We start from the raw sequence: 14,210 nt of genomic DNA, 5'->3' as shown, positions 1-14,210 counted from the left end.
AAGTGTCTGTTTTAGAGCTCATTTCTTTCTGACTGATATTCTAATTAATTATTTTATTATTCTCAATAGAACCTGTTACCAAATCCATGGTAAGTCATATGGAACAAGGTTTTATATCTCCTTTTAACTCTACAGATATCATTATTTTTAATTTTGGGAAAGGATGTGGCTCTTCTCAAGATAAAAGCATATCTCCAGAAGAGACAGAAGAGTAATCACATTAAGTCCTTATGCTTTTATGCTTTCTACAGAACTTTTTTTAATCTTAAAGATTTAATCCAGTTCAAGAAAAGGTATATGGAATTAGTCCTACTCCATAAAGCAAAACCCAAGAAATTGATCAAGCTGTAGAGTATGATATTAATGTAAGGTATTTTTATTTTTAGCAAATCTATTATTGTTGTCAAAACCATAATTGAAAACACACACACACACACACACACACACATACACACAAGCACAATGAAGCAAGAAGTTCAAAATATTGTCCTTACAACAAACTTTGAATCTGGTGAACACATCCTCCAATCCCACTCTAATTTATTAAGAGCTAGGTGAAAGCTTAGAAATAATTCAGTCAATCTATAAAACTCTACCCTTTGACCCAGACAGAAATACTTCCACAAGGTTGGTACTCCAGAGAGATCAAAGAGAAAGGAAAAATGCAAAAATAATTTTATCAGCTCTTTATGTGGTGGAAAAGAATTGGTAATTGAGGGCATGCTCATCAATTGGGGAATGGCTGAACAAGCTGAGGCATATGATTGCGGTGATGAGGAGCATGGACAAAACAAGGAATGAATTTGTTTGTATGAACTGATGCAAAGTGAAGTGAGAAGACCTGGGAATCATCGCATATGGTAATAGCAATGCCATAATGGTGATCAACTGAAACACTTGGTTACTCTGATCAATACAATGATCAAATTGGCTCATGATGAAAAAAACGCTGTCCATGTCCAGAGAAAAAACTGATGAACTGAATGCAAATTGAAGTATAATTTCCTTGCTTTATTTTTTCTTGCTTTTTTGTGATATGGTTAATATGGAAATATGTTTTACATGGAAAAAAGGGAAATAATCTGGTCCAATGGTGTCAACCTCAAATAGAAATAGTTTCCTCAGTCACGTAATGCCTTAGAAAGCTACAAATTAACATTATGTTGAATTGCATTTTTATTTATTTTGTTAAATATTTCCTAGTTCCATTTTAATCTGATTCCAGTGCACTCTACCATGTGAGGTCCAAGTTCAAGAGTTTGATGCCTCTGATCTATTCCAAACTCTTCATTTTAAAGATATATTGAAACCCTTTGCTGAAGGACACCCCTGTGGTAAATAGCCAAGCTAGAATGAGAATTCAGCTCCTCTAACTACAATTCCCATACTCTTTCCATACCATTATCTATCTTTTCTTTAGTCCTACTGTGGTCTTCCTCTGTACATTTAAAGTGGGATTCTTAACCATTTTGCATCATGGACCCCACTGGCCATCTGGTGTAACCTATTACAGACCTTTTCTTTAGAATAATGTTCTCAGAATAATGATTGTAAATGCATAAAATAAAACATTAGGATTACAAAAGGAACCAATTTTGTTAAAATAAAGATTATATATATATTTTTTGCCATCTGAATTCATGGACCCTGGTTAAGAACCCCTTATCTAGAAAGCATGTAAACATTTTCTTATAGAAGTTTCCTTTTCAATCTTTCCCCTCCCCTACCACACTCCTATACAAAAATTACTTTTGGACAATAAGTTACTAAAAAGAAGCAGGGCCTATGAAATGTGTTTAAAGACTTGTTGGAGGTAGAGGAAAATATATGGCTTCTCTAATTCCTACTTTCTTTCCCTTCTTTCACTTTATAGAGAACATCCTTTTTGGACCCTATCATAAGGACAAAATGTAGACACATAGAAATGTAGAGGGAAGACCTTTCAGATGCAAAATAAGCATTCCAAACCTTAGAAATGGGCTGAAGCTAACTTCATATGCAGAGCAGGTGAAACACTGGACTTGCTTCTAGAGCACAGTCTGTGCAGTCTGCATTTAGACCTCTGTCCTCAGCCTCTCATCTACATAAGACCTCAACCAGAGATTGGGATGTATTTGGCTGCATGTGTTGGATCACCACAAACAAAGGCAGAGTTCCTTAACGAGGAGAGTTGCTCTTAACTAGGAAGAGTTAGCAAAGAGGAACCCAGCCCTCTCTTGCCTTATGCCTACAGGTAACAAAGCTCAGAGGTAATGCTCTGAGTCTAAGAGGCTTCTGCCAAACCTAATGCAAAGGTTGTTGCTCATGCTGAAAGAGTCAAGTAACCATCTTAAGCCAATGGCTGAAGATGATGAAAATACTGCAGCTGCCATCAAAGAGTGAGCCCCAAGAGATGTACCTGGCCCAACAGCAGAGAGACTAATCCAGCAGAGACATAGGTGACATCACTTCAGCTGAGCTGCACATTTATCTGTCTTTGATACCATGTCACACATCAAATTTCAGGAGGCTCTTCAGAGAAGGGAAGAACATTGAAGCCAGGCTGGTCTGGAGTTATGAGTTGTGTTGGCTACATGTGCTCCCTGAACATGGGCCTGATTACCACTGTCATTTTATTTAATTTTTTTTTTAGCATTGTCATTTTAAATGATGCACATTCTATCTCCCCACCCCTAATAAGGCTGTATTTGTTGGGAAAAAAATGTGCCCCAGGTTTTGTATTAGGGGGAAATGGTTTTTTTCTCCCAAAATAAGTAGTTTTTACTACTATTTAGTAAATGGCTTTGCTAAAGAATAAAGTCTACTGGCATATCGTTAATTAAGAGGAAGCATGCCAGTATAGGCTACTGAGCTATGGGTTAGGAGGGTTAGATCTAGAATTCTGAGAGTAATAACAGCTGCCTCTCTGAAGACATAACCTGACATTGCTGGTGCTTGTTGGGGGAGTGAGTCCAGCCAGAGAGGCTGTTACATAAGTCTAAAATAATTCCAGAAGTAAGCTAGCAACTAACAACTGAGATCAGAATATGCTTTATGTAGGAAGTGGTACCTGAATTCAACCATAAAGGAACCTAAAAATTACAAATGATCCAGGTGAGGAAGTAGTGTATTCCAAGCATGGAGCACAGTCTGTACGAAGTATATTTGTCAAATGAGTTTGGAAAAGACTCAGTGGGGGTGTTTGGCTAGAATGAAGAATATATGGAGAAAAATGATGAGAAATAAAGCTGAAAAAGTATGCTGGGGTCAAATTTTCAAAATCTTCTCTCAGCTAATCTGAGAAATTGTTATTTTTATCTTAAAGGTAATAGAGAAATAGGGCAGCTAGGTAGTGCAGTGGATAGAGCTCTACTTTTTTTTCCCATGACTTCAGGGCTTGAAGTCAGAAAGACCTGAGTTCAAATCCAGCCTTAGACATTTGCTAGCTGTGTCACTTAACCCCTATTTGCCTCAGTTGTCCATCTGTAAAATGGGGAAACACTGGAGAAAGAAAAAGTAAACCACTCCAGTACCTTTAACAAGAATACCCCATGGGCAAAGCCATGACTGGCCAACAAGAAAAACAGTAATAGGAAACCATGGGGAGTGGCGTGGTCACACGTGAAAGGTTTCTGGCAGGGATGGAGAGGAGGGGTTGGAGAAAAGAAAGTTGGAGAGAAGATCATACACTTCATAACTACTCTTCACCACGTTGTCCTCTGTCAAATGTGATTTCCAGGACAGAAAACTGTCATTCTTGCTATGCATTAATCATAAAATCAATGCCTGACTTGACAAGTAACCTTTACAGTGAGAGATTATTTATGCATGCTTGTCTTTTTGATTTATCAATTTTCCCTTTGTTATCACCAATTGTTTTTTTTTTTCCTTTTAGGCCTCAATATCCTCAATCAGGGCAGGTACTCTCTTTCTCTCTCTCTGTCTCTCACACACACACACTCACACACACACACACACACACACACACACACACACACACACACACACACACACACTCTTGAACCTCTCCCCCACAAGAAGTAGAGAATCAGAGTTAATTTACAATCTACATTTAAATAAAGCATTTATTTATACCAATTAAAATAACCTCTTACTCTTTACTTCTGCCTCCTCAAGTATGACTCAATATTTTCAATCTTACAACTCAAGGCAGATGCAACATTTTTAGCACCCAGGGGGAAAATAAAGCACTCCATGAAAAAGGCCAGTCAGAGCACACCGCCATTCTCACTGCAGTGATAAGGCAGTTACCAGCCTATGTTTCTCTTCTTCTTTGCTGCTAAATTCTAGAACCAGGGTCCTTAACCTGTCATGCCAGCCTCTGGCAGTCTGATGATGCCAATGGATCCCTTCTCAGAAGAATGCTGTTGAATAATCGAAAGGAATGCTAAATTTAAGTTAGAGGTTAGTGAAAATAAAGATGATCACCCCAAACATCATGATCTGGACTAATACAATATCTTTCCAATTGGTTTCCTTGCCTCAAGTCTCTCCCAACTCCAATCCATCCTCCATTCAGCCACCAAAGTGATTTTCTTACAAGGATCTGACCATGTCATCCTTCATAAAGTCCAGTGGTTCCCTATCACCATCAGGATCAAATACAAAATTATCTGTTTGGCATTCAAAGCCCTTTATAACCTAGCCCCCTGTTATCTTTCCAGTCTTTTTACACCTTACTCCCCCAGACATATACTCTTTGATCCAGTGACCCTGGCTTCTTGGTCCTTCCACGAACATATCACTTCACTCAATTCCAGGCATTTTCTCAGTCCATTCCCCAATCCTGTAATGTTCTCCCTCCTCCACTTTGACTTTTGATCTTGACCTTCCTGGTTTCCTTCAAGCCCCAACTAAAATTCCATCATTTACTGGAATCCTTCCCTAAATCCTTTTAATTCCAGTGCTTTCTCTCTGTTCATTATTTCCCATTTACCCTGTGTATAACTTGCTTTGTAGAAGCTTGCATGTGGTCTCCCCCAGTACATGGTAAACTCCTTGAGGGCAGGGGCTGTCTTTTGCCTCTTAGAACAGTACCTGAAACACAGCACTTTATCGATTGATTTGGCATCCAAGGCTTGGCCTCAGAGCATTCAAATTTAGAGGGCTGCAGCAATACAAACAATACATCTTTGGCACCAAGGTAGCAAGAAAATTTACATAGATACACACACATATAAACAAATAAACAAAATTTGAAAAATAAAAATAAAAAAGGAAGCTTCCTCCTCCTGATGACTCTTCCTGAACTTTTACCAGGCCAGACCCTGATCTTTTTTCCCCACACTCTTGGAAAGCAAGGTTCCCAGCAGTGACTATGTGGTGCTCTTTCCCCTCATGCCCTAGAGTTTCTCTCCTTCCTTCTTCCACAACACCTAAACTGCAAGCTATGGGGTTTTGGGTCTCTCAGTCTATCTCCCCTCTCCTCCCAACCAACTCCCCCCCATGCCAAACTACAGTGCCTTACCTTTTATCATACTGCCTCTCCTGAACAGCCAATCAATTATGATTGTCTTAAGAGAATGACTAAAAAGTAACTTTCATGCTGCATGTTTTATCACCTTTGGGAGATGAGCCTCTCCAGGTTAGCTCAGCCGCTCTTCACATAACAGGTGTTGCCAAGATTTTCAAGACTGGCAGACCTTGACAGAGATGTCCCTCAGCTGGAACATCCTTCCAGAGCACTGGGAAACCTTCACCCCTTGATGAGACCTCTCAGGAAGCTTCTGCTGTCTATTAATTCATTACATCTGCATAACACTATACAGTTTCCAGAACACTTTCCTGCTCTATTTTTCTTATAACTAATTAGCACAACGTCCTTATGAGTGAGAACAGGTATTGCTGACCCAATTTTTAGAGATACAAAAACAAAACAGATAAAAAAGTCTCAAGTCACAAAGATGCCAATCAAATTGCTGCAAGTTACACTGTTACTAAATGGTAGGGCAAAATATTCTGACTCCCAAGTTCAGGGCTACCATACCACACTTATTCTCTAACACTAATATCAAGGAAAGATGTTTTCTCGTCACATCTAAATGACTGTTGTCAACTGGGAGCAAGCAGCCCTTGGCATCTCCTGGAATCCACTAGCTGAGATCATTATAAATGTACCTGATTAGCTATGATTCATTGATTCATTATCTTGTGATTTAATTAAAAGACTTTCTGTTCCCTCAAGAAAAAGTAACAAAGTTGAGAATACAAATGGGAAGTTATAAGATCACAGTTCTAGTGCTGAAACACACCTCAGATGCCACTTATTGCAACCCCTTCATTTTACACATGAGGAAAATGGGACCTAGGTAAGTTAAGTAATTTGCCCAAGGTCACAGGCGCAGCAAGCAGAGATGGGATGTGACCTCAAATCGCCTGATCATTTTCTACCTTATCACACTACCTCCCCTTGCCCAGGAGACCTGGTTGTTGACTGCTAGATACGCTTAATAATTGTATGACCATGGGCAAGTCCTGCAACCTCTCAGGATATGTATATATGTAAACACACACACACACACACACACACACACACACACATATATATACAAAATACACTATATATACACACACATATATACATAGACACATATGTACATATATATATATTCAATGTGTCAAATGGGCGTAATAATATTTATGCTATCTATTTCATAAAATCATAGATCATACATTTAGAGCTGGCAGAAATCTTATTCAATGAGTTCCAATGACTTGCTCAAGCTCGCAGATGTAAGCAGGATCTGAGCCTTCTTTCCTTGATTCTAGTCATCCCTTTCTCTACTATACTACCGCTGCCTCCTTCCATCACACAACAAAAGTTAGTACATGTGAAGTGTGTTGTGAATCTTAAGATACTAAAGGAAGGGAGTTGGTATCAATTATTGGGATACTTTATAAAAGTCATTCAATTTTTCCAAAGGTTTTAAAAAGTTAGGTTTTACTTGTAAAGTTATTTTTTAAAAGTTTACCAGTCCTTCAAATACTTTAAGATTGATATTTTGAATATGAAAGGTAGCTACACTGATGATTCCATGATCTCTGGAGTATCTGGACTCCTCCCATGCCCTCAGTGCCCCCAGGAACTCTAGGAGACTGTGAATTATAGATATTACTGATACGCCTTTGGAATTCCCAATCTTCCACACTGGGAACTCCCAGTATTATTGAAATCACTGATCTAGACAAAAAATATAGTTATGAAGGGAGCAGTTTCACCTGTGAGGAACTCTCAGTGGAAACTTCAGAGAATTTTAAATTAGTGATAAAATTTTCTAAATAAAATTCTAAATAAAAATTCCAAATTTTTAATAACAGTTTAATAGAGCATATTTTAGAGATAAAGTGCCATTATTATGAGGCTTGTAATTTCCTTCAATGCAATAGTACAGCTTTTGGTAGCACTATTTATGGTTAGGTTTTCAATAACCTTGCTCCCCCCTCCATCTCATGCATGTCAAAATTTTATTAAGATTCATTCAAATTAAAGTCTTGAAAATGTTCCTTCCTTCCCCCAAGGGGATCTGTTACACTAAACTATTCATAGGTAGGTGAAGGCAGCTGGATGGTGGATGGAATGTTGGGCCTGGACTCAGCAAGACACAAGTTCAAATCCAGCCTCAGAGACTTACTCTCTGTGTGGCAAGTCATTTATTTAACCTTTGTCTGCCTCAGTTTCCTCAACTATAAAACAGAGATAATAACAGCACCTATGTTCCAGGGCTGTTGTGAGGATAAGCTGAGATAATATTTGCAAAGTGTTTAGCACAGTAGCTGGCAGAGTAAGGGCTATATAAATGCTAGTTCTACGAGTTATTTGTTGATGATGTTCATTCTAAAATGAGGCAAACTTAGTTACTAAATTTTAATTCACTCTATTGATGTCCTGTGATTTTTCTCAGTTCGGGTACTCCATCTAATGATACAAATTTCTGCGTTTCTTCACTTGTGTACTGACATGGTCTTTAGGAGTTACCAGTGCCCAAAACATCAGCCCTGTGAAGCCCATCAGGTTGATGGCAAAGTAGGCAGGTAGAACGCCCACCTTCCTTCGAAGTACAACTCAGGTCCTACCTCTTAGACCAGGCCATTCCTAATTCTCCCTCTTTTCTCCCAAGTAGCCCTCTCTGAAATTAGCCAGATAGATGCTCACATAACAGAGAATGAACTCCATCACTGACCCCTATTTGAAATCTTTTCTGCTTGATAGGATCTGAGAGTTCCCGCTGTACTGGCATTGCTTTTGCGTTCCCAGTCACTACCACGCTTTGAAGCATCAGAACAGGATTTTAATGGCAGGCCTCTGGAACTGATTAGCTGTCACTAACAATACATTATTAGGAGACAGAATGGAGGCTTCAGAGGATACTGGATCAAAAATGGGAACGTATAGAGAATTTTTGCTTAATTTCATTCCATTCCTTTCATCTAACATATGCCTTTTGTCTATGAAGAGGCAGACTATTTTGCCACATTCTCCCTTCCAGATCCCTCTGGAATGGAACTTGACATCCTGTGCCACTTTATAAGGGAAAAAAAACTATGCTATCCAAACCAATAGTCTAGGATCTAGACTTTTACTGAGGGGATTTGTTCTGTGAAGTTTGGATTCAGTTAAGGGGCCAAACCTGAGGACCTAGGAGGCCACATGTGGCCTTGAGGCTGCAGTTTCCCCTCCCCTAGGCTTTACAAGAGCTATATTAGCCAACATCCTTTCCAAGAGACTTGAGCTTAACTTTTTTTTTTGGTGGTGGTTGGGGGAAATGTAGAAAAATCACTTAAGAGTTAAGGCCTCAAAGCTGAGTCAACTTCATTTTCACAGCTACGGGAAAAATCATACGAACAAGTTCCATTGTCAAGAACTTTCTCAAAAATTATTCTGTTGGTCACCAAGGGGATATTATTATCAGTAGCTTCACACAAACCCACCTCACTTAAGAGAACTTGATTAAGACCACAGACCAGTGGGCTTGTGTTCACATCTCTAAGCTCTGCCACCTAGGTTTTCTTTAGAGACCCTTTTAGTTCCATAAACTATGGTCCTACTTCTTACTGTTTCTTCAACTGTAAAATTAAGGAGATGGATTAAATTACTGTTAAAATCATTTTGGAGGAGTATCTATGTGATGCCGTGAATTTCTGGAGTCAGAAAGACCTGAGTTCAAATCTGACCTCAGACACTTGACACTTACTGTGTGATTCTGCCCAAGTCACTTAACCCCAACTGCCTCACCAAAAATGAAAAAAAATTCTTCTGGAACTAATGATCTATGATTATGTTAGGAAAAGTTATCAGGTTAATTTTCTAAGGATGGAGAAGATTAATGAATCCCAAGGGGATAATGACAGAAAGCTAGTATATTCTTAATTTGAAAAATGACTTTGGGAACATCATTTAGAGCTAAAAGGAATTTTACATCCTTTAGAGCTCTAAATCTCTGGCTCTATGGCTTATTCCAATATTTCTATTTTCTAGATGAGGGCACTGAGATCCAGAGAATTAAAGTGACTTGGCCAAAGTTGTATTAAGCCGGAAACTTAGGTCTCCTAATTAAGTCTAGGTGTTTCCAGCCTTGTAGCAACATTTTTTCTTAAGGTACTCCTTATAAATTTACTCTCCTCATCATGAGGTATCCCAACAAACACAGAAGAGATTCGTTTCATGACTTCCTACTCTTTTTCTTGCACCTCTATCCTCTTTCCTCTCACCTTCCCTCCTGCCTTGTTTTTCTAGATGTCAGGGAAGACATGAAGAAGTTATTTCCCAGGCTCATCTCTCCATACTTCCATTACATTGTACCTTCTTCCCCACTCAGAAAAATTTTAAAGTATTAATGACAGCATGGAGTAATTTGAGATACCTACTTGAGCCAGAAGCATGCAGGTAGTGTTCAATGTAGAAAAGTCAGAACCCAAGCCTTTCAGGTAGTTACAAAGTCAATTAACTGGATCAGAAAATCAAGTAATCTGGGATATATTTTTCATTATTCCCTTTGACAGGTTCTCTTTTCCCATCAAGCTGACCTACTAGTGATTCCCTATACAGGCCTTTCCAAAGGTGGTCCCTATATTTGAAATGAACTTTCTCCTTACCTCTAGGTAGCATCCCTTGGTTTCTGCAAAGCACACCTCAAATGACACCTCCTAGGCTAAGTCTTTCTAGATTCCTTTTCTACTATCTCCCTCTAACCCAGTCACCTTTCTCTCCCTTGAAACAACTTTGTGATTACTTAATTATGAACACAGTGTATCATCCTAATGAACGTAAATTCTTTGAGGTCATTGGATGTTTCTAGGTCCAACAAATAACAGTGTCTTGCATATTGCAGGCACTTAATAAATGTTTATTGAATACTTCAAAAAACATTTACTAGATTATGTGTTTAGTCTTATTAACTGTAATTCTTTTAATAAGTGCCAAGGACCCAGAAGAAGAGATTGGTGGTAGAACTTACGGTGTATTGACCATTATGGATGGTATTCATCCATAAGTATGATGACTGGGCCTCCTGTCCAGGTACAAGTGGCAAAGTGGAGCTCCCAAGAGGCGAGAGTTGTTTTGATTTTTTATGAGTTCAGGTTCAAATTCTTTAGATTTACTAAAAATTGTCCTATATTTGATTTTTTGTTAGTTTTATGACTTAACTGGAGCTGAGGGTTCCTCTAGGGAATGAAAGGAGACAACTTCTAAAGTTTTCTGGGAAGCCCTGGGTATTGTCATGAGTCAGAGTTATGAAGAAATCTTCAAGATTAAACCTAGCTCATGTGAGTCTAGATCACAGTTCTGTGCCATGGGTTAGATTTGGCTCATCTGTCAAGTTTTTTTGGATCCTGTCATCCATAATCTTAGCTATCCTTCCCAGTCTCACCTCAGCTGCAAATTCAATAAGCGTGCTGACATAAATGCCTTCACTCAAGTCCCTGACTAAAACACTAAACAGTCCAGGCCAAGGACAGATTGCTGGAGCAAGATGTGAGCCTTCCTTCCAAAATGACATTAGACCATGAATGAATGCTTTTGGAAGTGGGATTGGTAGGAGGTTAGCCCTTCTTTCATCAGTTTTGAATTCATCTAACTGTTCTATCATCTATCCTCTACTTCATCTTATCCATAAGGATGGAATGATCAACTTTGTTAATGCTTTGTTGAAATTTAGGTAAATATATCTATAACATCTCTGCTGTGTCTGTTGGGAAATCTCACGATGAAGAAAGTATATTTATAAGGAGTAATTTAAGAGGAAACAGTGCTAGGAAGCTACGAGCACTTAATTAGGAGACTTAAGTTTCAGGCTTCATACAACTTAGCACCTGATTGAGTAGTCCAGTAAAATTTTTCAAAAATGAAATTAGGTTTGCATAGTATGATATGGCATTGTCTTGATGGAAAGTTAGCTAGGTTTGAATCTTGACTTAATGCTGCCTGTATGACTTTGAGGCAAGTCACTTAACTTCTCTGTGCTCTAGTTTCTTCATGTTTTAAAGAGTGGGGAGGAAGGGGACAGACTGGATGATCCTCATTTCCCTTCCAACTCTAAATCTATTATCTGGTGATGATCATAAGGGCAAGCAGGCAAAAGGACGGACTTCTGTCCTCATCTCTCTGTCCTCTAAGAAAATTATTTTTCAGCCTAGCACAGAACTCCTCACACACTTGGTGCTCAAGGCAGCCCAAATGAATGAAAGTAGAGTACAACCAAAAAGCCCAAGAGCAGTTTTTACCCTTATGTTTCCTAGTCTTTTAGTCCCAGAGGAGTAACCTCTTGGTTACTCCTAGATTGTGAAATAATTTCACCTTAACCTAAGGAGGTCCAAGAGACTGTGGTTAAAACTCTTAGTAAGGAGCAAGCAACCCTTGTGATCCCCTCCTCCACCAGTTTTTGACCTTTACAAATGAGGCTTGCTTTTTCTGCCTTCTAGAGGGCAAAACCTCACTTAACTGCCTGGCGCTGTTTTACGCACTTAATAAATGCCAGTTGATCAATTTTCATACTTCATAGACCTTCAACCCCACGTTGCCGCTGTAGAATGACAAGTTTGGTATCTACTCAAACCTTCCTAGGACTTAAAAAGATATGACTGAACCTCTCCCTTCCTCAGTTTCTCCAGTCTTCTCCTTTCCTTGAGGCTAGCTTCTTTCAGAACTTGTGACCACAAATCCAAGGGGACCTCAGTCATCCACTTCCATTCTGAGTTCCCAGCTTCTGGCTCTTCCTGGAGTCATATAGAAAGCCTCTTTCCTTCACTAAACCTCTTTCCCTAGTGCTGGGAAATTAGAGCAAGGCATCTGCTAGACTGCAGTAAAGATTCACTGACTTGAAAGGGATTTCAGAGAGATCTGCTAGTTCAACTTGTCCCTGGACAGGAATTCCGCCTCCAACAACCCCAACAGGTGATAATCCAAGCCCTGCTTACAGACCCTCCTTCGCTTCCCACCCCAGAGATGGAGCACTCACTAACTCCAAAGGCAGTTTTACTGTTCGGGAAGCTTCTCCTTACACCCCCAATCTGCCAGACTGCATCTTCCACCCCTTGGTCTTCGTTCTGCCCACAGGGGCCAAGCAGGACAAGTGTCATCTCTCCCGCAGGTGACAGCCCTTCCAATACAGTTATCCTGAATCCCCTCACCCAGACCTCCTACTTCACACTTTTCTGGGCCCACCTCTGCCCCTTCCTCTAGTCTGGTCACACCCATCTCCCCAAGCCAGCGGCGACACTGGCCCGCCCCAATCCAGACGCCTGGCCTGCATCCCGAGCTCTGGCCAAAGGTCAGGGCACCTCGGACTCACCATCCGTCACCGTCAGGTCAATGTCTTCCTCGCCAGGATGCATCTCCAGCAGCAGGGGTTTGGAGCTGCGGCGGAAGGGCTGCAGGCCGTCCAGGAGCTGCTCCTCATTTACGAAGTGAAGTTGGACGAGGTAGCGCAGCGGCCGCGGGTCCGGGTCCGGGTCAGTGTCAGCGGCCGCCACAGCCGCGGCCGCTGCCGCAGTCATGGTAGGGGCGCGCTGGCTGCCGCAGCAGCAGCAGCAGCAGCAGCCTCAGCCTCAGCAGCAGCAGCCGCCGCCTCAGCTCTGCTGCGGGAAACTGGGTCGGGGCCCGGAGGCCGGAGACCGGAGACCGGAGACCGGAGGCCGAGCGGAGGGAGAGAGCGCGGGAGCTGCGCGGCCGAGAAGCGGCGGAGCATCCAGGGCCGCCGGCTCCTTCTGGCACCTCCAGGCCAGCCCGGCCTCTCGGGAGGAAAACAGCAGCCCACGTGGATGGCCTTCCGCGCGCGTGGGGACAGGGACACTTAGACGTGCCCCCGCCGCACGCCGCTACGCCACGGGTGGGGAGCGCTCCTCGGCCCGGCTTGGGGCGCTTGGCAAGCACCTGGTGGGAGCTCGGGTTTGGAAGCAAAAGGGTGACACCTGCTGTTCGCTGAGGCTGCGCTAGCGGACTGGCACAGGGATTAAGGGCGGCCCTGGGGCCCCCGCGGGGGCGGGTCGGGGGCAGCTAAGGGGCTCAGAGCTCTTTGTGGGCAGGCTGGTTCCCAGAGCAGACCCTGGGAAGCACATCCAGTTCAGTTAGATTCAATTCATTTCAACAAGCATTTATGAAGCACCTGCTGCATGTCCGGTGATTGAGAATATCGACAAAGAAAGATCCAAACGTTCTTATCTCGTTTATCTACTACAGTCCCTCTCTTGTGAATAGGAAATACAAAATTTATACAAAGTAGTGTGTGTGGGTGTGGGGGTGTTATGGGGGCGGGAGCGGGAGAAGGGAGAGACCGTGGGTAGGGTGGGCGCTAGCCATTCTGGGAACTGGAATAGGTCTGGTGTAGATGGTGACAACTGAACTGATCTTGGGAGCAAAAGGCATTACTTACCAAGGACCTGGTTTCCTAGCCACGTTTATACCTTTGCTGCTTTACCCCAATGACTGGGTGAAGCAGTACTTGCCTCTTTCCCATCAGGACATAAAGGGATGAAGAGTAATTTATGAGGGGCAGTTGGTGGCTAGAACCCCCACTCAGAAGGACCTGAGTTCAAATTTGACCTCAGACGCTTACTAGTTGTGTGACCCTAGGTAAGTCACTTGACTCGGATTACCTATTGAAAAAAATGAAGAAAAAATGAATTTATGGTCCAAAAATTTTGGACAAAGCAAGTCTTTACTTTTTAAAAAAACATTATTAAAATGGAAAAGGCATCAGGTTCTCCACCTTCAG

General features: G+C 41.5%; 1 protein-coding gene across 3 annotated transcripts in view; it reads right to left on the bottom strand.

Moving 5' to 3' along the window:
• LOC140497018 (histone-arginine methyltransferase CARM1-like) overlaps nucleotides 1-13,416 on the bottom strand; it is a 274,761-nt gene extending 261,345 nt beyond the window's left edge. For 2 of the 3 annotated variants that reach the window (XM_072597490.1, XM_072597499.1), the window contains exon 1: nucleotides 12,789-13,416. In XM_072597490.1, coding sequence (XP_072453591.1) covers nucleotides 12,789-12,993 — 205 coding nt within the window. In that variant the 5' untranslated portion in view covers nucleotides 12,994-13,416. The remainder of the gene's footprint in view (nucleotides 1-12,788) is intronic. The other variant, XM_072597508.1, reaches the window with a different exon arrangement.
• Between the last annotated feature and the right edge of the window lie 794 nt (nucleotides 13,417-14,210).

This window comes from Notamacropus eugenii, chromosome 1, assembly GCF_028372415.1.
Source record: "Notamacropus eugenii isolate mMacEug1 chromosome 1, mMacEug1.pri_v2, whole genome shotgun sequence".
NCBI classification, from domain to species: Eukaryota; Metazoa; Chordata; class Mammalia; order Diprotodontia; family Macropodidae; genus Notamacropus; species Notamacropus eugenii.
Note: the sequence above shows the minus strand (reverse complement) of the source record. Positions and strands in the feature narration are given on the sequence as shown.